General features: G+C 47.0%; 1 protein-coding gene across 2 annotated transcripts in view; it reads left to right on the top strand.

Moving 5' to 3' along the window:
* Positions 1–11,718, top strand: part of LOC119384093 (protein arginine N-methyltransferase 1) — a 93,531-nt gene extending 81,813 nt beyond the window's left edge. For both annotated transcript variants that reach the window (XM_037652386.2, XM_037652384.2), the window contains 2 exons: positions 8,456–8,577; positions 11,584–11,718. In XM_037652386.2, coding sequence (XP_037508314.1) covers positions 8,456–8,577; positions 11,584–11,667 — 206 coding nt within the window. In that variant the 3' untranslated portion in view covers positions 11,668–11,718. The remainder of the gene's footprint in view (positions 1–8,455; positions 8,578–11,583) is intronic.
* The last annotated feature ends 13,746 nt before the right edge of the window (positions 11,719–25,464 follow it).

Below are 25,464 nucleotides of genomic sequence, written 5' to 3' on the forward strand. Positions count from 1 at the left end.
GGGATTTCTCAACTGTTCGATATAGACAATAATTTGATATATCCGAGTTCGATATATCCGGGATCGACTGTACTCTTGACTTGGTCTTGGATTGCGGCACGTCGAACGATCATTGAACATCGTAGTGTCTCCAGCAAAGTTATCCTCTGCAGCAATACGCAGCTAGTTGTCCACTCAGGAAGCATGCACGAATGTGCACATTGCGTTTCAAGCCATTTGAGCAAACATGTGGTGCGTGACGCGCCTACGAAGTTGATACAGTGCAGTCCACTTATAACGATATCGAGAAAAACGAAAAATATGATTGTTATAACCGGTGATCGCTATATCTGGACTGCCGAAAAAAAAAAAAAAAAAACACCGCGGGACGTATCTTCGTAGCTCCGATCCCGAATTTACCACATGCACTAAAGAATAGATGTTCTAGAAAGCAGGTTTTAAAAACAAAGTTTTATTTTAAGCTCCAACGAGAGCGTCAAGCTTTAGGCGCACCTAAATATCTCAACAGTCTTGAAGTATCCGTGCGCCATTGCATGATGTATGAATGGTGCGTGCCGTTAACCACCACGGCGGCAAGAGCGCACACGCAAACACCACAAAAACTGCACAGGCCGGCCAAAGTTCGCTTCATGTAACGGAACATCACGAAACTTCATACGAAGGCCGGCGACTAGGACGGGCTCCTGTATGGCGGCGGTGGAGCACGGCTGACATAACGACCACTCCGATAAGTCTCAAGAGCGAACAATGACCCGCCAACCACAACGGGAGACTTGCAGGTGTCCGCCAAGCATAGCCTGCCTGCACGGCCAACCTGGTGCCTGCGCTCAACACTCGCTTCGTGCTACAACGGAACTTCCGAGGAATTCAAAACTAGCGTCGCGGCGCGCGCGCGGCCTCCGCGGCCGGCGCGGGGCGCACAGCTTTGTCGGCACGGAGGTGGGCCGACAAGATGGTGTCGGTGACGTAATCATGACGTAATTCTTTGGGACGCCGCAGCGGCGCGCCAACTTGCTTTCCACCTCTTTTTTTCTTTTCTTCTCCCTCTCCTTTCGGTGCGATTGTGGGCCACGTGCGAGTGGCGAGGCACAACATGTGCGGCTAGCGCCATCTTGTGGCGCACTGCGCAAGCTCGCGATGGCACTCGGCGCGTGGGCTGCGCAGGCGGGCGGCGCACGCAGCGCGGAAATGGCGGCAGATACGAACTCGCGTAGGTAAGCGTTTCGTCCCGTCTCGGCATCGTTCGTTTCAGGGGAGCTTGGAAACGCAAATGTAACGATTATTATACACAGAAAATGCCGCCCAGATGGCAAATTTTGATCGTTATATCCGATATGCGGCCGATAACATATCGTTATATATGGTTTTTTCCCTCATAGACTTAATGCATAAAATGACACACATAACTCGACCCATCGTTATAACCGATATATCGTTATATGTGGTATCGTTATAAGTGGACTGCACTGTATGTGAATATGGCGATCGAGCAGTTTGGAGAAGACACGGAGGGGACAATTGAGCAAAACAGAGAAGGTGCGGAGGGGGGCAAATTTGGCACTGCGAGGCAGCCGCCATCACCGCGTGGCAGCAGTCTGCCACTTTGCGCTTCACAAGTACACGAGAGGGCCCTTTTTGCACACCAGAATGAGAGTTGTTGGCAGTTGTCCCGGGGTGCCGAATGTTGGTGCCAAATAATCGTATTTTCCGGGAACGTTTAACTGGAACGTAATACACGCAGCTCTAATGGGTTATTTGAAGTTTTCGCGATTGCGAGTGTAGGAGCCGGGAAATCGTACTGAGCGGGAATGTATCAAGGCGGTTCTGCTGTAATCAACCGACCAGCGCCATTCTTTTTTGTTCATAAATTCCTGCACATTTTCTTACTGCGCTCAGCCGTAGTGTTGGTGGCACCAGAAAAAAGAAGTTTCTGGAGTTGCATTGGGGGCTATACAGTAGAACCTCGTTGATACGTTTCTGAAAAAAAAAAAAACTCGAAAAATAAATGTGCGATCCAAATCCAGTAAAAATGGAGGCTTGCAAGCCCACATTGAGGTGCAAGGGCAAGAAACATTCATTTCTCAATAAACATAGCAGTGGGGCCCTTCGATTTTCGGACATCTGGCAGCTCACTGGCAGCCAGAAGTCAGCCAGCTAGTTTCAGTCCTGACAGGGAACAACGTTGGGTCACATGTGTTGAAATCCCGAGACACCCCGAAAGTGCCGAAAGATTGTAATATCAAATGTTGGGACAGCCAGCATAAATGTAAAGAAAGGCTACCACCCTGGCAGCTAACGAAACCTTGTGTCGCGCGAGCGTTGTTTCTTTGTGCAGTTGTGGTTTGGAAATTGGGACTAGGTTTGCCAAACAGCTGAGTGATAATCTCGAGTGCACGCATTTGGGATACGATCGCATATGTTCACAAGATCATGCACTACTCGCCCTGTCCGTGAACGAAACTGCTGCGCCGCTAACGGCTTCACAAGCTCAACTCTACTCAGCGCATGTAGTAATCGTGGTACAGCGCGATGCGAAAACTCACAAAATTGATAGTGTCCCCGAAAGCAACAACTCAAGGATGCTTGCAGCCATTGCGTCCTGCGTCACACACTTGCGTGAACCAGTTTGCGTTCCGTTTACCCTGGAGACCCAACTTCTTTATATTTTAGGATATCTGCATGAAACTTTTGGGGCATATTCAAAACACCAAAACCAGATGAACTGCGAAGTTTCGTGGAGCTGTGTTTATTTGTTCGAAAGCTATTGAGGTCTAACTGAGTAGTTGTTCACATGTGTGCCTGAGGAAGAGCCTGGAGAAATCCCAGGACATACTGTATTTACTTGAATCTAGGCCGCCCTCGATTGCATGCCGACTCTCAAAACTCGCAAGGCGAACAAAAAAAACTTGCCTCGAATGCAGGTGGAATGAGAAAAAGAAAAAAAAAACGCCGTTTCATAGGTAGAAAACCCATCATTTTTATTGCGTAAGCGCGCACTCCGTAGGCACGTACATATAAAGTTTATTTGTCATCATCATCGTCTGCAACATCGCTGACCTCTTTGTTGCCGAGTTCATCTCAGAGGGCATCATTCTCGCTTATGCCGAACTATATGGGTCGATTTGTTTGGTTTCCCATAGACCAAATGCAAAAAAAGCTCACTTAAGATGAACCGCCTAACTGTACTCTTCCCTTAATGTCCGCCGTTTTTAGCACTGCTTTTTATGGGAATGTCTAGCCCGCGTTTCAGAGGAAGAATGGAAAGGGGGAGGGGAGAGGGAAAGTGGAGAGGAGATGGGGAGGGGGAAAGTGGAGAGGGTATGCACATGCGCAGTATGGGTGGTCGCGCCGCACACCACCACCACCAAACTTTCGCGGTGACCAACAATGCTGGCGATTCTGCGAAACGAACATTGCAGTCTTGATGGGGCATTCAGGCGACCGAGAAAACGCAAAAAAAGGAAAAAAAGAAAGTGCATCCTTTAGCAAAGATGAAGCAAATAGCGACAAGGGGGGCGCCAGATAAATGGAAAAGAAAGGTTAGCGGATAAAGCCAGTATTCCCCTCACCTCCAGCCTGGGAGGTGTGGGCTCTTTATCAGCAAAGAAAGCAACAAAAAGAGTAAGGGGATTTACAACTGGGACCATATTGTGTCCTTTTATATATCCCCCCCCCCCCCCTCCCTGTTCTTCGGTTTCTTAGCTGGAGTACAAAAGAGAACAGAAGAACACGAGCTTGGGGCCCCTCCCCCCGTTGTCAGAGGGGCAAACGAAAGGAGAGTGGGGGAAAAAAAATAAAAAACGAAAGCGATAACGGGACAATGCATTAGAAGCGAGTACGAAACCGAAACCACACACTCCGGTCTGATGGGTCAGGTGCATTGTCATCTCCATCACACAATGGCGGCCGAGCTCATTTTGTGGTCGGTTTGCATAGGACCTGTGCACATGGTATCTGTTCCCAGCAAAGTGCAAATTGTGATGAACCATTTTGATATGGAAGTGCACGACAAAAGATGGCTATTTTCGCACACTGAATATGGCTTTGTCGTGCCTTTTTCGTGCACGCGAGGCTTGTGACCATGAGTAGAGCGATGGGATAGCTTCACATGATCAGGAAAAGTTACTATGGGCCGAAGAAATATCCGGACCTCGAAGAAAACCTTGCAGACTTTCTTAAGCAACTCAGACTTCGTCAAGGCAACAGCACACGACCAAGGCTTATCCAGAAGTGATCTTAGAGCCAGCAAAAGAGACTCACAGAAGAAAAGGAACTGCCAGGACATTAAATTCACATTCTTTGAAGGAAAATTGTGCTTGTCTCTCTTCCTCTCTTTTTTTGTAATCGTCAACATAGGAACATGCTACAATTTTATCATTAAAATGTGGTAGCAATATCTTCATGAAAATTTTTATTTTTGAACCCGCGAAATCAGGTGCTCAAAAGGTTCGTGTAAATACACTAGATGAAAGCATAGTTTTTATCAAGTTGAGCCAAACAAATGCTTTTTATTGTAGTTGCACCTCCATTGGAAGTTACTTCATTTAGTGTTTTCAAGTAACATATTTGGATGCACTTGGCATGTTAGCGTGTCTTTTTGGGAGCACTTCTGATAAGCCGAACTCCTGATAAGACGAAGAGATGACTGCAGTCCCTTCGAGTTTGTCTTAACGGGAGTCTACTGTACAACACTTTTTGAAAGCAATAATAATTTTTTCATCTGGTCGTTCCACGCCGCGCCGATCCAGTTCGCCAGCTCATTTGTGCCATCGTCGCACATTCTTTTTGCGCTTGCCGAACTCATGCTGCACTTACAGGTTTGGAGTTTTCTCCTCGTACAAAACGACCGTTCGCTTAAAGGTTAGTGCCACTTTAGTGGCACCGCTTGGTTAGTGCAATCGCGCAGGTGGTGCGGACATTTTGCGAGCACGTGGTTAAGGCGCGACACTTCCAAAACTCTACCAACACGACTGCACTGAACAATCGCTGCCAGAAAACTGCAAACTCCACACCGCACCACGTGAAGAAGGGAGGAGGGGGGGTCAAAGTGCATGACAATCGCCGGTGCCACAATCATGTGACACGATCCACCCTTGCCCGGCATGAAAGCTCGCTGGCTCGACGACCCTTGCTGCATGAACGTCGGAGTGCGAGATTTCGGAACAATGGACAGTGCGAAGCAGACCATGCAGTTCGCCTGTGTAGCCGTGGGGACCACTACTCTGCCACTGAGACTGAGTGACCACGTCACTGTGCAGCTACGTAGAATGTAACTGCCTGCACACGGCAGCCTGAGATCGATGCATGGGGTGCTGTCATGCCGCTAGCGTGGCTGGGCCTCGGCGTTTGTGGCGGCTGCGGTCAAACCATGGAACCTTAATCTAAGCCGAACCCTCCCCCACTTTTGCACATTGTTTTTTTTTTTTTCGTAAAAAAGCATCGGCCTAGATTCGAGTAAATAAGGTACATAGTACGAAGCTGATATTCATTGTGATGACCTCTTAATAAGACATCCCAGCGGACTACAAAGCCCTTTTTTCTAATTTCCTCTCCAAAAAATTTTAGCACGACTGAATTTAATGTAGCCAGTTGTGACAAGATCCATGAAAAAGTAATTGCTTATTATAAATAAACTGCACCATTCTTTAAAAAAAGCAGCTTGTTACACCCTGGCAATGTCATTCAGCAGCTGAATAAAAGAAATGCCCACAAATCTGAAGAGTGGTACTTGAGATATCACCTTCCCCAGCACCACAACTAGCAAAAAACTCCATTCTGAAAAAATGGGCCTTGAAAGTTGCCAGTCCATATTTGAGCCTAAAATGACCCTGCAGTGTGATTAAATGGGTATTCACTTCTATCCTTTGCCGCCTCGCCCAGTTTTGTTTTCTGGCTTTGTGCATGTTGGGGTTGCGATTTCCTAAGTAGATTCGAGACACCAGGTGCAATTTAAACCATTCTACTACGCACTCACGTACCGATCGTGCAGAAAATACAAACGCTGGCAGTGTAGATGCAATCGTCTAGTACCAATAGAATATAAGCTACACTCAAACCTCATTATAACAGTCACATCTGCCATGAAAATAACTTCGTTATATCCGAAAATTCGTTATGAACATTTATTTTTAACACTATCTATGACAAGACTATTCTTCATATACTTCGTTATAACCGATAATTCGTTATATCGATGTTTGAGTGTACTTCACTGAGACATGGAACTTTGTAATCTCTGTTGGCAATGCGCTTTGCCACACATTCACGTGTGGCAAAAAAATGCACAGGACTTCACTAACAAAACAAAACCAAGATAGCGCCGCTCGGTTGATCCGCACACAAATGGTGCTCTCAAGAAGTCGGGCTTGTTTTGGCACTTGCTTGGCTGGTGCAGCAGCTGCCGCTGCTTGTTATTACACAATTTGAAGTACTTTTATGATATGTTAGGCGTTCATAATTACAGGAGAGGTAGCTTACTGTACGTAGAACCTAAATATACTGTTTTTCAAAAAACGCATCTTCCGCAATTTTTCTATTTTTAAAAAGCGCGTCCCTTCTTAAGGCCACTTCTGAATACACCTCGATTGTGTGCCAAGCTCAGTTCACATGGCATTGCTAATAAGGTCTGCAAGCTGGTGTTTGAGGAGAGGGCGTTTCTTGTTGGTGACCTTTGGAGTCTTTTCCTGGTCAACAGGCCTTTGCCAAAGATCTCGATTCTAAGTTAGGGACACTCACAGTCACAGGTATCAGGCTTGGGATTTTACGGTAGAAAAGACACTGGCTCTTCTTTGGCTGCTGCTCACAGTCATTTGGTGTGAGATTTGACAAACGCCTTCTTAAAAGCAGCTGGTACCAGGAGCAGTTATATTTTATTGCTTCGGTTTTTCTTTGTGGTCACCTTGAAACATGATTATATTGAATTATGTGGATAAGCACTTTGCCAGTTGTGTGAAAAATTAGGCTTGTGTGAATATTTGATCACTTCGAATTTAAATTATTAGAAATTTTGAAGTATTTGAAATGAACAAATAGGTGTACAGTCAATTGCCGATTTTTTGGACGCCCGATTTTCCGGACGTGCTCGAAAATTTGGACGCTTTCGCGATACCGTCCCCAGTCCCATAGACGTCAGTGTATAATGAACGTCCGAAATTTCGGACGCGGAAACTCTTCGGCGTCTGATTTTTCCGACTTTCTGCCCAAATTGCGGGTCCGAAAGCCATTAATTGAAGACCCCACCTCTGCCGCATCTATCATCTCATAGGTTCGAACCAGTGCTTTCACACGTCGACCTGTTTGCAACAGTAGCAGAGTCCGAAAGTCAGCTTTGCCGCAATGCCAAAGTGTTATGGGGTGAAGCAGACCAGAATTTCAAAGGGGCCACTATCACGGCGATGTCTTTACGGATAAGCAGCGAAGGGCGCGCACCAAAATGCCTGATAAGTGTATTGGGAGGCATTAAAGCTATTCCGGACATGGCTGTGGCGATTTCACCGCTTGAGTGGAATAAAAAAAGCACGAATTAGATTTTTGGGATGATTTTGCAGTCCTCAGGTGATCTGTCCTCATGTAACCCCCCTGTAAAGGTGGTTTCACTGCAGTGGAGGGGTGCTGTACCATGAATGCACCTTTCCAGGGGAAATCTGCACTGTCGTGAAAGCCCACTTCAATGTTAAATGAACATAAACATCGATTCACCATTTTTTAAGTTTAAAAGCTTGTTATACTGGCTTATATGCTCTAAGTATAGTAAATCTTAAAATGTACCAGCATTCTACTGAAAGTCAAATCCTGCTACTATTCAAAGTTTCTTCCACTTCCTTTGAACCAAGAAGAATGACATTTGCACATGCCTTGTTTGAATTAAAAAAAAATATATTGTGCAGGTTAGTTGGATCATGAGAAATATGCTTATTTTTCTGGCTGATATGTGATATATACTATTCGAATTTGATTCGAAATTATTCAACCATATCACTATTCGCTTTAAACCTAAAATTTACTATTTGCACAAGCATATTGAAAATGCTTGGTGTTTTGTGAACATGAAGTTCAAAGTTTAGCTGTAGCTTTATTGTGGAGGCCTGCCATAAGTGTGGGTTGGGACTTGAAGGCCACATGTGGTGAGACAGAAGCCATCGGGGTTGTTACAGCCCTGTGAGCACAAGGCGTATAGCAACACGGGGTTGGTGAGAGGTTGCACCAGCACAACAAACATTTAAAGAGCGTGTTTTTCTGTCACACGCTGTTAGCCATGTGGTTGTGCTTGGTCAAAACCAAGTAAAACCCATTAGGCTCTTCAGTTAAAGAGAAATCATGAATAATTTTGCCTATTCTTTTCTTCTGGGAAATGGGTTCTGCTGAAAGGTGCTTAAGAGGGCAACCGTGGGTTTGTAGTACAAATACTAGATGCCTTGTGAGCCCTTCACATGGTGACAGTGCCGCTTTTGTGCAGCTCCTGAGGCCGCCTACACCCACTGGAAGCAAACAGTGTTCTACTTTGACGATTACATGACTGTCAAGAAGGGTGAAGAGATCTGTGGTGTATTCAGCATGAAGCCCAACCCTAAGAACAAGGTAGGCTCACTTGAGATGTCGCGATTAAATCCAACCCATTGTAGGTTTGCACCAGAAAGCATCTGTTTAACATGTGTTCAGACCGCCGCTGCAGTGGTGCACTGGTTACATTGCTCGGCTGCTGAACCGAGAGGCATGGGTTTGATCCCAACCGTGGCAGTCGCATTTTCTATGGAGGCGAAAATGCTAGAGGCTTATGTACTTGTGTGCATGTTAAAGAACCCCAGATGGCTGAAATTTCCAGAGCCCTCCTCTGTGGTGTGCCTGATAATCGTGTACAGTTATAACCTCATTAACTTGAAGTAGTAAAAACCATAAAAAATTGAGATAACCATAGTGGCACAAATTCCATTGAGAAGTCCAGTTTATGCACGATAAAATCAAGGATTTCTTGATGAGAAGTTTAACTCTTTCAGGAATCAAGAAACGCACCCTAGACAAAATTCCGGATACCTTGGATACACTCGAAGACAGTTATTGAGTGTGTGCATTCCATGACATATGTTCATCAAAAATTACACCTGAGACATTTAACATGTGGTACTGTCTGAAGTTCTGAGGTGCAAGGGGGAAGGCTGATTTCTAGGCCTAAGCTGGACAGCTTTTGTTTTTGAGGTGTTTAATATTAAAGAATCATGCACGTCCAGGAAGTTAACTTTAATAATACAGTAATACCTCGTTAACTGGAAGTAGTAAAATCCAGAAAAAATTTCGAGATAAACAGATTTTTGAGACAAGTGAAGTTGCGCAAGTTCCACTGAGGAGTCCAGTTCTATCTAAAAATGTTGTCACTACTGACCTGTTTCTTAACAGGAGCGCCTAACTGGCTTTTGACATTTTGCTGCTACTATTTTGTTCCACTCTCGGTAAAGATTTCGAGATAACTGAAAGTGTGCACGGAAATACTTCATGATAAAGGGCAATAAATACATTGTACTTATGGGAAATTGTTCAGTACCATGGAAAATTTTGACTTAGCCGATTTTTCAAGATATGCGAGTTTGAGTTAACGAGGTATTACAGTATTGGTTTGAGCACATACAACCCCAGATTTTTTCGCTGCGACATAAGTTGAAGTCGTCCTTGCACATCTTGTACAGTACTTCCACTGAACAGCTGGTCACGGACCATGGAATTTTCGAACATGCCAAAGTTGCATTTGCTTGCCATCATCTGTGATGCCGAGACAAAGTCAGTGATTGACTCCCCCGGTAGCTGCTTCTGCATTTGGAATTAGTGACACTCGAGTGCTTCTTTACTTGGTGCCTTAAATTGGTTCTCTAGCAACGCAAGTGTTGCGACAAAAAAAATATTTACTTGCATTCAAGTTTCGCCATCAACCAGTCGCATTTTCACTGTTCTCTTGCGTTGGGCTGCAGTTACTATTTGTCGAAATTCAGGCTCACTGTTACAGAGTTTGCAGAAGAAAACTGGAACCGTGCCACTGCCAAGCACTTAAGTATGAATGTGATCACGTTCAGTACTGGATAAAGCAGAAGAGTTCGCTTTTTAGTACAAGACTGGGAAAGACAGTGTTCCGCAGACGAAGCATGGAAGGTTTCCTCTGTTGAAGAATACCTTTTCAAATATGTGTGAGAGCTTAGGTGCACCGGTGTCGCCCTGCCGTGGCACCTCATTTCTCCCAGCATTGTCGAGAAGAGCTGCAAGAAGACAGCGATGTCGAACGTACTCAACGGAACATTGGGAAGGGCGGTGACAGCAGCTGTGGCGATGATTCTCAGTCGGACTTCTCGACCAGTGATTCTGACTAGACCGTGCATGACCGGATCTGGCTGGTTAAAGTATGCACTAATTCTGTTAAATAAACAGGCACTCTTCATTTGCACCATAATTTATTTTCTTTTTTTAATGTATTACGCGCTAGGGCCATATATTGTGCATTATTTCAAATGTGTTCACAAAATCTCCATGTAATTTGTGCATCCCCTCTTCGGAGCTCCAAAATCGTGTGATTAGTGTTGCGGGGGCATAGACACGCAGATACGGACCGACAAGTACAAGCCGCTTGCTCAGGCGAAAAGTACCCATGCTCTTTATTTTGCCCGAACATATATAGGCACACACACACAAGTTACAGGGGGTGCCACACTCTGGTGACAGCCCAACTAAAGGGCTGAACTGTGGCAGCCTCTACAATAAACATCGAGGTGTGTTGCATGTGAAATGTGAAGCACCGTGGTCACATATATGGCAGCTGTATTGGCAGCACATGCTGTTGGGACCTGTGGGGTGTGGCCGTTGGCACAAACAGCCGTGCAGTATGTCGCACCCGAAATCACACCAGGTGTCTCGTGTTGACCGCTTTTGGGCTGGATTCACCGCATTGCTCAGCGCATGTTCTTTTGAGAAAACAGCATTTGCAGCAGGAACATGCAGCTGCTGCACTTGCACGTTGCAGTGAAGATGATAAACATACCACAAAAACCACAGTTGCTAAGTCATGTACAAAAAAAATAACTGAATGGTTGGAAAAGCTGAACAATTGTTTGATAGTTTATAGTTGCTCTGGAGCCATGCACACTAGTCCACCGAGCACTGATGATATACTATTTGTGGGCTGTGTGATGCAGTCGCCTTTTTTTCTTCCTGGTTTCTTATTTAAAATATGGACGGCACCGTTAGTCTGGCAACATCCCCACCTGTATTTTTCTATGCCCACTATTTCATAAAGTGAAAGCATTGATGTCGAAATAATATATTCATGCAAGGTTTTCTTTTCTTCTCCAGAATATCAAAATTTATTTTTAAAAATTTTGAGTCCCTCTGTTCCTCACTTTGTTCACTACTACTTTTTCCAACTTGCTACTTTACCATGTGAATAACTCGCATGTGGAACATTTCGCCTGGCTGTGATAAAATAGTTTCTTAGAATAGCGCCTTGTTTCTGCCCTATTTTATGGTCTTGCTTTTTTTAATAGTTGTCCCAAAAGCAATATGAGCTGCCCCACCCCTGTGTGTGACTTGATCGCTTGTTCTTTGTTCCAGAGGGACCTGGACTTCAGCATAGACATTGACTTCAAGGGAGAGCTGTCCGAGCTTTGCGAGAGCTTTTCCTACCGGATGCGCTGAGAGGGCTGCCAATCATGAGGAGGGGGAAAGATAAAGACACGTCCTGTCTTCTTGGTCTCCCTTCCTTGAGTTACAAAGGCTGGGCATGTGGTGCTCGCCAATTTGCCTAACTGCACCATTTGCCTGGCTGTTGTGCCTACAGTTGTGAAGTCAAGCCAACAGTACTTGGAGCAAATTACTGCTATGCCAGATGCTTGTAGCCTGACGAAATAGACCCTTAGTAGGAGAGCAGCATTCTGTTTTCGTCCTGCCGTTGTGTTAGAGCAGTTTCAGGGGTGAGACGGCTGCGCATATTGCGCATTTTTTTATACAATTCCGTTTTCCTGCGCCAAGCTGCTCCAAAAGCATGAAAATCACAAAAATTGCGCCAAACTGCTCCAAAACGGCCTCGAAAGCCAGAATTTCGATGCCCACGTCAGCTTCGTTGGGAAAAGAGGCTGAGTTGACATCATTTTCCAAGTTGCGCCTATAACAGCGCCTGGGATACCAAGAAAATGAGACGTACGCAAAACGCGTAGACGCGCCCAACCGTGTTTTCTTTGCATCTTTCTAATGAGGGCGCATGATGCCACCGTAACCTCTTCTGAGTTGTTGTAAATATGCGTGGCGCCCCAAAAGTGTTCTGCCGTGCCCCGAGCGTGCTGCTGCTTCTCGCTAGGCTGTGTCTTCTGGCGCTATCAAGTGGCACGTGTAGCGGTTCTTCGCAGGTTCTTTGTTGTGCGTAACGTGTTCCTCCTGTCGCAATGGTTTTCGCGTCGACGCTGCTGCGTGTCGTCACCTACGCGTGCATTTGCTGTGGGAGTGTTTGTACCATTACGACCCATACCATGCACGGGAGAGGCATCATCCTTGTCGCATCAACGCGGCGACAACTAGCTTCCTGCTTGCGGCGAGGCTACGCGATGCTCTGGCGGTTTTTCACGCTGAAGCCGGCAGCGGACTGATGCAAAGCACCTTTGTGTCGTTCCCCAATAAAAGCGTGCAGTACGCTTACAACGGCGCTTTGCTCACAGTGCGGTACCATACGCGATAGTCAGATTTATGAGATAGTCAATACGGTGAGGTATCTTGGCGCCCACACCGCGCTCTCGAAGGCGGTCCCGCACAAGGGGGCAGCAAACAGCGGTAGCGCGTCTTTGGTCTCGCTTGTTCAAAGCGTGCAGTAGGTTTGACGCTGCGCCAACCGCACGGCCGAGCTGCAGGCGCTTATTGCGATGTCCTCCTTACAAACACTGACCTACAGGAAGCTCTGGAGAAGCTTGAAAAGCTAAATAAGCAGATCTACAAAAGTCAACTGTCACCGCAGGTGAAGCTATGAATGCGATAGCATCAAATTGTAATAATATACGAAGTAAGGCTGGCAGCTAACTAACACTTATGGATCCGATCTCGCGTAACTACAAAATGCTGGTGTAAGAAAATACGGCTGCTCAAAGGAGAGAATTAAGCATCGAGATCGCAGCACTTAGAAGGGTATACGAGCTGTCTGTGATGAAAGCAGAGATAGCACGCGCGCCAGCAATCGCGACCGCGCCCTTAAAGGGATACTGACGCAATATTTCGCGGCGTCAGTATCCATAAATACCAACAGGACGTTATTTTAAAGGAATTTTGAAGTTTGCGCGAGTGATCGACATCCTCACGCTACTGACACCCTCAAAGGGGACCCTTGGGGACCCCCACTGCCCTCACGTGACCACACTGCAACAAGTTATGACGACGTCCTAGCCGCCATGTTTTACAGCGAAAGCTGTTATGAGATCATTTCAGTGGCCGTTTTTGGCGCCGTAGTTGTCCGCCGGTGTCCGTAACCACTATTGCTCGAAATAAGGGGAAAAAACAAAATAAAGAAATTCCAGGATGGAACGAGGTTATCCTGGGCCCTCTGCGTGGGTGCCCAGTATTGAGCCTCTGAGCCATGCCGGTGCTTGAAAACGCTTTGCAAAAAGACCCTGTACAGGCTTCATGTCGGGAAGGAACCACATCAACATATGCAATATAGCGTGGTAGAAGAGTAAAATAAGTACCAAGTGTCGCACAACACGAATTCTGTAACCAGGCGTCGCACAATGCGAATTGCGCAACGAGCAGGTTGTTGAATGCTTCCAACGCATTACAAAGGGCTGCGCCATAATTCTTCATCGTCATCAGGCACAGGATGAACAAAGTGCGCATAATGCCTTATATGCGTTCAGCAGGTACCACGGCTCTCCATAGAATGACGAAAAATGGTGCAGTGCCTGCTGCCCTACTTCTCAAAAATTACGATGATTTATAGCGTAGTGGGTTCCTCGCAAGTGCACTTGTATTGGTTGCCAAGGAAGCCCATAAGCGCATGATCCATTTGATCGGGCTCTCAATAAAGTCCTTCGGCCACCCCCCACCCTCTCTCCCACGTCAACATATGTTATACAGCATGGCGGGAGAGGGAAATAGCGACCAGACGTCACCCAATGCAAATTACATAACTGGTGGGCCGTTCAAAGCTTCCAATCCATTACAAAGGGCTGAGCCATAATTCTTCATCGTCATCAGTCGTCGCTTCAAAAAAGTGCACATAATGTCTTACAGACGTGTAGCTGGTGCCTCGCTTCTCTGCAGAATGACGAATATTGGCTTAGTAGGTGCTTCCCAAATTCACAAAAATTGGGATTTATGGTGTAGTGGGTACCATCCTAGTGTACTTGTATTAGTAGCCCCAAGAGAGCATACAACGGGCTCTAGAAACGCCGCTCTTCCAGCTTTCGCTGTGACTGTGCTGCGGTTTCAGCGCAGGCCTGGCGTTTTTTGCCACGTTTGCTCCAGCAGCCTACTTCTCGGCGGCTGCTCGCGAACCGTGCGGAAGTCATCACAGTTCTCTGTGCTGCACCCACTAGGTGGTGATAGTTGCACCCGAAGGCTAGAGTCACTGTATATGCTGCCTTTAGGTAGCAGAGTAGCGCATAGGTCCGGCTAGCAACCACATCTATGCGGTGAAGTCGCACTCCATTTTTGCAGGCGACATGCCTACCGCGTCGCCGATAAACATGTCTGGCGTGTCGAAGGCCGGCGATAAACATTGGCTGTCGATAACTAGTGTTAATTGAGTGAGCTGCAGCGGCGGCGTCGAGAAATACAAAAATTGGCCCGAGCGTCAGCTTCTCCGCAATGCATGATTGCTAGCGGCGTTGGAAAACAGATGCGCAACTCTGCTACCTAAAGGTAGCATATACAGTGACTCTACCGAAGGCTTGTCGTTTTTGAAATTGAAACTGACACTGGTCGGTAATGAGAAGCCTGTAATTAATTATCTGTCGCGTGCTGCAGCAAACGATGTGCTGTGTTATGACTAACAGGTCCCCAGCAACACATTGCAGCAAAAATACGTGGGGCCAAAATTTTTGTGTCAGTACCCCTTTAATCTGCCGGACAAACAATAAAGTTCTTCCATCCATACCCCTTTAAAGTCAGTCCACAGTTGCTGCTCGAGCGACCCCCCTCCCCCTACCTCGCTTACCTTCGTGCTCCTTCAAGATGGGCGGCACGTTTCCTCCCTGCATGAGTAGCAATCAACGGCAGGCCTGGCATGTGATATTGTTGTTGCATGCGCCATCCGTGCAACGGGGATCGGTCGGCTCTTTTCATCTCTGCCTCAGCCGCGTTCGTCGCTCGCGCTCTCTTACCGAAGGGTAAAACATGTGATGCACGGGGGATGTTATCGATTTGGACGTTATACGGAACTTGACTACGATGCCGACGGCAAAAACCTGTTCAGAATGTCCATATAATTTCTACCGCAATAAAAGCCAAAGCAGTAATCTGCTAAAATATATCACTGATCTTAAAAAGGCCTACTGCTATGTTGCTGCAATTCTTGTGCAATCATATTCTTTTTCTTGTTTTTTGTTCATATGTTTATGAAGTGAACCTAGTTTGCAGAATGAATGAATGAAAACAACTTTTATTAATGAATGAAAACAGCTTTAGAACTTTTTTTTTTTCAATTATTCCATGTGCTTCTTACTCGGGCTAGATAGTTCGCATAGTATTTAAAGAGGTAGTATAGTTCATACCTGGCAATACTTTCTGCAAAGGCTGCTTCAGTGTTACGTCTATCCTAGGCCAATTTAATTATGTACTTGTCCCGCCAAGTTGCTACAATCTGTTTTTCAAGCTCCTGAGATGACATAAAAAATTCCGCGAACTGCTCCAAATCAGGGTTCTGCTCCAAAATCGAAATTTGGCTGCTCCAAAAACTGCTCCCAAATCAATTTCAGCTGTCTCACCCCTGCAGTTTGTTTATATGCCTCCTAAACACTGGTATCTGCCTTGCCAGCTGGGTGCTCGGGGTTGCTGGCAGGAAGTGTGTCGCTACTTTACGAGATTAAGGGGCTTTTTCTATGGCCGTTGCCCTGAGGACGGCCGTCGAAAAGCCCCATAATCTCGTAAAGTAGTGATACACTCCCTGCCAGGGTTCTTCCCGCCGTGTGTACCCACTGCTTCGCTTCGCCGCTCCAAGTGACCCGTTTGAAGTGCGCACCTGAGGGACAAATAAATAGCAACTGTGCACACACAACACCACCGAGCGGTGCCTTCTGCCTCCTGGTCATGTGAAAAGGAGTCTGAACAGGTAGCTTTATGGTTTAAAAGATAGCCAACTCCAATGCCAGCACACTAGAACACGAGCACCTTCCGTTTTCTGTATGCGTCATCTAAGGGCTATTTTTCCCAAGGTCCAGTTTGTCGCAAAATAAAAACCAGTTGCTTTATTTAGAACATTCAGGTACACATACCAGCTACTTGTCTGTATAGTCGCCCGCCGTTTTGATTGAGACATCTGTTATAGCGTGGCACGAACTTTCCTATACCTTCCTTGTTGAAGGCCTGTGCTGTCAACCAGTTCTGTACGGCGGTCTGCAGCTCGCTGTTTGAGTCAAACTCCTGCCCTCGTAGCCAGCGTTTCATGTGAGCAAAGTGTTCGTAATTAGAGGGAGCTAGCTCGGGCTGCAAGATGGGTGATCGAGAACGCCTCGCCGAAAACATTACAGGAACTTTTTTTTTAAGCTGCACAGTGCAGTTGCGCATTGTCACGAAGAAGGACAGTGCCTGATGACAATATTCCTCTTGTTCTAAATTAGTACAGTGATTCCACTCATGCGCCAAATTGTATTTACTGCGCCATCCTGATAATATCGACGAAATTTGCGCCAAACTGCGCCAAAGTCTCGGGCTTGGGGGCGTCTATCACCGGCAATCGCACCGCCGGCGCGTCAGAACATGTGCAGCTCGATCTTGGGGCTGCCAATAAAGTTGCAAGCTGAATAAATAGCGCTCGCGCGTGCGTTCGAGTAAGCCACGATGCCATGCACGGTGCCGACGCAGCTTCTGTTCTGCAAGTCGGCTCGACAGCAAAACGCGCTCTCCGTAGAGGCTCGTGACGTCTAGGCCTATCGGTAGCGAGAAAGTGCGACGGCGATTCATCGGCGGACGTCGTCTGTTCCAGAAACGCTGCTGATAGCTCGTTTCAAGCGTCGCACGGCACGTAAGGAAAGCAATGTTCAGTAATAACTACATGAGTGCCGCTAAAATGTCTGTCACTTCTGTTTCCGGACATCGCGGAATGAAATCTGGGATCGCTCGCAGTAGATATATGGGACAATATCGAATTTTCCTTGCTTCGCGTTCATGGAAGAACACGCGAACGGTGGAAACGCGTTGACACTTTTCCTCGGATATACTTTATCCGTTGATCTTCATCACCCAGAACAGCTTTTTCGTAATTCCTTCCGCCAGCACGTCCGAGTTTGTAATCTCTCTGCGGTAAATACCCCCTAAAAGGACCTGCCCTTTCGAGCTCACGTGCTAGGGTTCCAATTCGAATTTTTTTCTTGCTTTTTTAAAAATGTCATCTCATTAGTAAAATCATATCTCCTGGTCGGAGCAGCCGCAAGTGCGCAGCTGTCAGTAGCGGGCCCGTCGCTGACGGCCCACAGTGAAGCGGCTACGCCATGTTACACGTCCGCCCCTCGCTTTTGGGGGTCAATAGCTGACGGTTAAAAAAACTCAGTTTCGCTTAAGAGCGAAGCAATGAATGCGATACCAAAAAATTGTATTGTGAAACGAAGTAAGACTAGCAGCTAACTCTTTTGGATCCGATCTCGCGTAACTCAACAAAACGCTGGTTTAAAGGGACCGACAACTGCCCAGAACATGAAATGAGATGACTGCACTGATGGAAAGATTGTCCGTCGCATTGACTCAAACCAACCCTGTTTATCTCGTGAGAGGTGGATTTATATTTTTATTTCTTCATTGAAAGTCGCGAAAAATGACCTTTGGCGCCTCTGGCGGCAAAATCATAGACGGTCCGATGAAAGCGGTCACGTGACCATTGGTTGGTGTATGCGTTCGATCACTTTTCTGTTAGTACTGAAATATTGTTCATTTCTTTATATTAAACGATATTACTCCATAAAAATGTACATATAGGCCTGCGTTAGTTCTATGCAACAAAGTGGCGCTGCCTTCGCTTGGCGCAAGGATCCCATGCCGGCACAAGCCATCCATGTCACAGGCACAGGCAACCTTGGGCGCAGGCGCACACAACGCTGTACAAATACCGAGAAGGTGTATAAAGCCACATCACCTCATTGTAACAGCTTTCTATTTTCAAAAATGGTTTGCAAGCTCAAAATAAAGGATGGTTAAGCATAGCTACAGTAACTCCTGCGAAAGCAGAACGACAGCTTTCACAAGGGCTAGCGGCATCTGTCAATTCTCAGCGTTGCTGGAGCAAGCCTTCATGCGTGTTTGTAGCCTTTCAGATCGAAAAATGCTGCTTATAAGATAACTACGAGCTTCTAGGATAAACCACTGCAGCTACAAACGCTACGAAGGGTAAGCTTCCTGTCGCGCCGTAAAAAACTGGGTCGAGAAAAATCGGTTGTCGGTCCCTTTAAGGCAATATGGCCCCTCCAGGAACCGAAGCGTTTTCTTGCTCTGAGTTCTTTAAACGCGAAGTAAACGTTGAGAGTACAGCACGTTTACGAGCTGTCTCCTGATGCCTCGAGATAGCGCGCGCGCAAGCGACCGCGCCCTTCGAACGATGCCCCCCCCCCTTCCGCTCCCCTGGCGTCCCTTCATGCTCCTTAAAGGGACACTAAAGGCAAATATTAAGTCGACGTTGATTGTCGAAATAGCGGTCCAGAAACCTCGTAGCGCTGCTTTTGTGCCAAGGAAGTGCTTATTTTGAAATAAAATCACGTTTTTAGTGGTCCGCATCGCGTTAGCGCGCTTCAAATCTCCCGCCTGAAAATACGACTCTAATACGTCACTGCTGCCGTGCCCAACGTTGCCCGCTTTTACTGCGCGGCCGCCGACACTAGTAGCAGCCGAGCGGAAGTAGCGGGACCCACAGTAGCAACAACGGCGCTGCGGCAAAGACTTGCTCGGATGGGCACATTCAAAGCCGTCACCAAGTTGCGGTTGGTCTCGTAATCCTCAGTACGAAAGTGCAGCGAGCACACACGCAGATGTTTTGTCTGTTTAGCACACTGGCGCAATGGCATGACACTAAGCCACTTCGAGCGTAAGGGTTCATTCCGCGGCACCCAGTGAAAAGACACACCGGTTTCCTTGCTGCAGCACTGGCGTTGTGCACCATTCGGGCATCCGGCAATATCACACGCATGCGGCATTTTGTCGAACTTTCTGTCAGAGCGACTTTCACGAGCGCGCAAAACACGCACGGTAGTACGCGATCCCGAAACTACCACTGAGACGGGCGAGGCACAGTTCGGCGAAAACGGAACCTTTGAACCGCGCGCGCCGTTCCCCATGGCAACGCCACAGAGGTTTTGCTTTCCATGAATCAAGCGGAAACGAACAAACAGCATTTTATTACGTCTTTTGATGCTCGGAATGTTCTTTTTTTACTGCTGCTAGTTTGATTACTAGTGATTTATTGTAGGCCGACTTCCCTACGTCATCGGGATCACTTCGAAAATGTCCCACTCGTGGCGCTCATCATGTGATACATTTAGCTTAATTTCTCGGTAAGTAGGGCACTGCTGTTGATAATATTGCCGTTTTAGAAGTTGTCATACATTGGGCTTTCACTCTGACATAAATTGTTATTTGCCTTTAGTGTCCCTTTAAGAAAGACGGGCGGGGTGTTTCCCTTCTGTTTGATGAGCAATCGACGGCAGGCCCGCACGCGGGGAGATGTTATCTCATGCGATGTCCGTGCGGCGGAGACAGACGGCCGGCTAGTTCAATCTCCGCTTCAGCCGCGTTCGTCGCCAGCGCTCGCGAGCTTTTACCCGCGGCTAGAATGCGCGTGGTGATGTTATTAATTTGGACTTTATACGGAAAATTACGGCAACGGCGACGGCAAAAATCCGCCGAGAGTGTCCATATAATTGCTATCGCAAGGGTCAATGTACGGGGCAGATTTCGCGCCCCCCCTCTTAGGTGATTAAGGGAGGGGGCGGCCGCCCCCCCCCCCCCTGTGTGCACGCCTATGCTCCTGAGATGATTTTTTCCATGAGATTTGCAATGAATCGAAATATTTCTAGCCTTCATAAGAGCCCCATAACAATACTCAAGTGCTTGAATGTTAATGCAATATGCTTCTGTATTGCACTCCAGGATGTAAAATTCGCTGCTCCAAAGTGCTCCCAGATGCAAAATTATCTGCTCCAAAGTGCTCCAAGATGAAAATTTTGCTGCTCCAAAGTGCTCCAAAACGGAAATTTTGCTGCTCCAAAAATTGCTCCAAATCAGAAGTCCTCGGTAGCATCACTGAAATTACCCTTCATAGACGTTCAAGGGTCGTGTTGTACGAAGCTCCAGTGATGGTTTTTCCAGGTTCTCTGAATTCCACCAAAAAACACCATTTCTATTCCAGAACACTGTAGCCATACACTTCTTGCTGGAGAAGGTTCACTTGAACTTCTTTACATTGCGCTTTGGCTTCTTCAGTTTCGAAATGAAACCATGTCTTGTCCACTGTGACTGGTCTTAAGGTATGAGGCCAAGTGTCAGAAAAAAAAATGTTTGAAAAAACGATAATCGCTGGAGATTTTTAGCCTACATTAAAAGGACACCTTTTTAGGCGCATGGGAGCATTATAAAGGAAGTCTTATTTTTTTGTTCCTTTTTCATAATTATAAATTTCATTAAACGTGGGCCTTACAAGAACACTCACAACTCAAATTCCACTCAATAAAAAAACTATTTTTGCAGAGACAGAAGACTCTGGCCAGTGCAATGAACCAAAACAAATGAGCGATGAATATTAAAAATATAGTGATTAAATAACAAAAAGAATATGTGAACTAACAGAAAATAATGCCAAAGAAAAGATAGGCGTTATTTGTAGCAATTAGGATATAAATGTGAAGAAAGTAAAGTGCACGAAAAGATAACTTGCCGCCGGCAGGGACCGTACCTTCGAATAACGCGTCCGATGCTCTAACACTGAGCTACGGCGGCGGTCATCCTCTCATGCGCATTTTAACCGAGGAGTTGGTCAGCGCCGATCGCAGCCATGGCGGCGAGTGTGGAACGCTTTTTCTGCCTATTGGCGTCACGTAGCACGTGATCTTTTTTTTACGAGCCGGCAGCTGACCAAAAAAAATTTGCAGTGGCTTAGCTCGGCTATGCCAGGATATACGTAGCGTTAGCAAAGGTTCAGCTGATTATTCTTAGCTTTCCAGATTGTCTAGGATTATTAGCGTTCTGTTCATTCTTCGTACGTTGAACTGCTAATTGCCAGGCAACTACTTCGGTATCCGATGAGATAAGCTTCTCGGCTCTTCTGCGCCGTTGAGCAGCACTTGCGCTTTCCTTCTCCATGGCGTTACCCACCTGCAAACGCCAGTCAGAGGCGCTATCAAGCGGCCCCAGCGCAGTGTCAGACGGCGACTGCACAGCGAAGGCGAATAGCTGCGCGCGCGCCGGCGCCACTATGTCTATGGATACGACGTCACTTTCGAATGCGGCGCAGACCAGCAGCGGCGAGCCGCGCGTGGCGGTGGCGGAGTCTGCGCGCGCGCCTGCGCCAGCGTGTCTGCCGCGCCTACGACGCCACTCCTCCCGAACGCGCAGACCAGCAGCGGTGTCGGAGAGCGCGTGAGATGCCAGCTCCGGTGACCCAGCTGTGTGACATCACTGATCCTCGCGCATGCGCAGCACGGCTCATGACCCTCCACGCAAAATCGGCTCCGGCTAGGCAAGTGTAGCTAACGTTACAATCATGGAGGAAGGAATACTAAGGAGAGGCCCTGACGTCACATTCGTGAAGCCTCCACATCGCAAACACCCGCATCGCCTCCTAGCGAAGGCGCAGCGAAACATTTCGCGATTTCCGTCGCGACGTTTGCAAGCGCATGCGCGCATCGCGAAACTTTGCAGCCTTTTTTGTTTGTTTGTTTTTCGCCGTGCAAGCGGCGTAGTCGGTTCACGCTTGCTGTTCTTTGTGTGTGTTCTTTTGGAAAGCTACGCAATGCCCACGCGTGCACTGCCGACAGTACCGGGTGTCACTTTTCATGTGTACGTATACGTTCGCTTCATTACTGATCACTAAGGCATGGTATTTGCGTGCGAAGCTCTCGGATGTGCGCTCTGTTGCTTGTTACTCATTCTGTGAACCCGGAACACACGTGAAATTTTGTTTTTGGCGTCTGACGCGCCGTACATACCATGCGCTGAAGGCATCGAACGTTTTAGAGGCTGCGTCGTTCAAACAAAAGGGCAACAAACTTTTGTTGTTGTTATCGGACTACGTGATGTATATATTGTGCGGTGTGCGCTCGCTGCGTGCTTGTGTTGTGTGCGCACTGGAATTACAAACTTTACATGCACCGTCGCGTATACAATACACCGCGGTGTCCTCTTTTCGACGTCAAGTTACGTCAACTGTAGGTTGGCGCTGCGCCGAATAGCTACTACGCTTACTCCATATACACGTGCAAAGAACCGCTAATCGGGCAATGAATCTGGAAATCGGGCTACGAGAAAGTAAAAGAAAGGCCTAACGTCCAGCAGAACGCGTAAGTCACTGCTAGGTGAGTCCGAATACGATAAGGCAGGGGCTGAATGTTTTTGATTACGGCACGTACCGGTACTTTCTGTACTGTTGCACAAAAACGCTCCACGAAGAATTTCAGCACGCAGCGCTCGGGCCTGCCACGCATGAACAGCCTGGTAAACATCTACTTGCAACATTTTACTGCGTGCGAACCACACAATACGCGCTAAGTTTACGCCGGGACTACAGATTCGAACAGAAGCGAACCACCGCGGAGAGCACGCCGCGGGGCGTCTGCTGTTTTGTTTGCCCCATACCGGTTTGTTTGCCCCATAAATCTGACGTCACTTCCGCCACACTTTTCGCAATGCATTGGGATACGATAGGGCCTCTCCTTAGTTTTTCCTTCCTCCATGGTTACAATAATCCCTCGCATACTACCTGAAGGCGATACACGTCGTCACTCTCATCAAAACGTACTATGCTGAACAGCTTTCTTGCGCCCAAAATTTAAACCACACAAAAGCACTTGCTCTACCAACAGAACTATCAGAAATATCACTGCTGTTCGCCAAGTCACCATGATAGTCAAGTAATGGGGGATGATTATTCAATACCGACAGAGGTGCCACTAAGAACGAACCGCTTTCATCATGAGGGTAGCACAGAAATTGGAGATGCTCAATTAGGCTCGTTGCTCGATTCACCGCCTAAATGGCAACTTCACTTCGTACTGAAGCATTAATCTCCTCTGCTTCTGACGGTAGCTCACGCTACCGAGAGGGCACTTCACACCCTCTTCATCATGCAAAGGTGCACGGCAAAATCACACAAAGGATTCATAAAAACATATAGGAAATAATGCGAGTGCACTCGCCGCTATTTACTCGCCGCCGGTGATGTTCGCCCTCTATCGGACGCGCCTCGATTGCGTGGGTAGGATACCGCCGGCGCGCTCCCCATAGGTTTTGCTGTCGGCGCTCTACAAAAACACCTCGCGGAAGCCCTCCAGGGCATTTCTGTAAGTACTTTCGAAAGGAACTGTGTTCTTTACTGTCAAAATAATCATTGTCGACGAATTGAAAGCACAAGATAGTCTACAGTCGCTGTCTCTTTGCAGAAAACTGAGCACCCGCTTCACGTGGTCACCGCGTTGAAGACCCCTGAACCGGCCTCTTGCGTGAAAGGTAGTCAATCGCTGAGTGCAAACTGTGTGAAATATCTCGTTAGAGTAGACTGCCTGTATAACCAAACGGAGCATAACAGAAAGAAGCCTCAAGCCAGCGATTGCACGGGTTCGTGACGACTGACGGTGCCTCTGCATTTATGAGCGTCTGCATGTATGTTCGTACTGATGGTTTCGCTTTTGCTACGAGCGCGTTTTGGCACCACGCTGTGAACTTTAGGCCGCAAAATATGAGAATTTATGAGTACACAAACAACTACTGTTCCGCGGACGCTATCAGAGCAGTCCAAAAACAATTTCGTTACAACTACGGCTTCGGTGCGCATGGCAACTTTGTGATGTGACGTCCCGACGATTCAGTGTTTTTTTTTTTTTTTCGGTCTAAATTCGTTTACGTTTCAATGCCATCTGACAAGTTGTCTCGCACTGCGTACTGATCGGTGTTCTCAGCGGGCAAATGCCACTGCTTCTGTTTCTTTATTCAGTGCATTCGTTTCGTTTGGTGCTCACACAGAACGTGAGCAAATGCGACTCCTTTTTTTAATGCTCCCTAATTATCGATCCCTTTGCATTCCAGTGAACTTGCCGCTCTCTGTCATCAACAAATTCATAGACCAAAGCTTCACCACTTCGAGATTGCTGGTGGAAGGAGAAGCAGTCTACGAGACCGAGCATGTATAGTAGCATGCAATTCCAAGGAAAAGAAAGAAAATACAGTAACCTGTAACAAAACGGAAACTTGGGCCAGTTGGTTGTACTTCATATTTACCGGTAGCGAAACCACACACACGGACAGAGAAAAGAAGCGAAACGGAAACACAGCGCTGTGTTTCCGTTTCGCTTCTTTTCTTTGTCCGTGTGTGTGGTTGCGCTGCCGGTAAATATGAAATACAGTAACGTTTGCCGGACTTGTTCTGCAAACGTCGGCTGTGAACTAGGACCCACATAAACTTGAAATAGCGGTCAATAAAATAGAAGTTATTGCAGCAACCAGCAGCCGCAATACAGGATAGTAAATATTTGGCAAGTACCCCAGCAATTTTGGCAGCAGTGTCGTGTCTAACGCCAACAAGGTGGCATCTTGCCCACGTAAATAAATGAGGCTCCAAGAAAATAGATGGGGTTGGAGAGGCCCAACGTGGGTTTGAGAGTGGCAAAAATAAATTTGGGCTTTTTAGCATATTGTGTTTGCGGCAGGGGAACGCAAGCTCGACTGAAAAAATGTTATTGCCAACATAAATGCAGTACAGAGCCGCAGCATTTGACTCTCGCTAGTCCACCAGCAAACATCGCGTAGCTTATGAAGGCGAAATCCTTAGATGCCTCTTCAAACGGGAAGACTGACCGTCGGCGGCGTCAAGACGAGTGACGCAAAGAATAATCGTCACGTGATGACGTCACCATATGACGTCACAGATCTAAATTTGTAACTTCATTATGACATCACCATGACGTGACATAATGTGATGTCACATGATGACGCATTCACATGACATGGTCCCTTTGCATTGCCTCCGTGATCGGTGGGCCGATCACGGAGGCAATGCAAAACGTCGTGTAGCTTATGAAGGCAAAAGCCCTAGATGCCTCATAAAACTGG

Source organism: Rhipicephalus sanguineus, chromosome 2, assembly GCF_013339695.2.
Source record: "Rhipicephalus sanguineus isolate Rsan-2018 chromosome 2, BIME_Rsan_1.4, whole genome shotgun sequence".
Taxonomy (NCBI): Eukaryota; Metazoa; Arthropoda; class Arachnida; order Ixodida; family Ixodidae; genus Rhipicephalus; species Rhipicephalus sanguineus.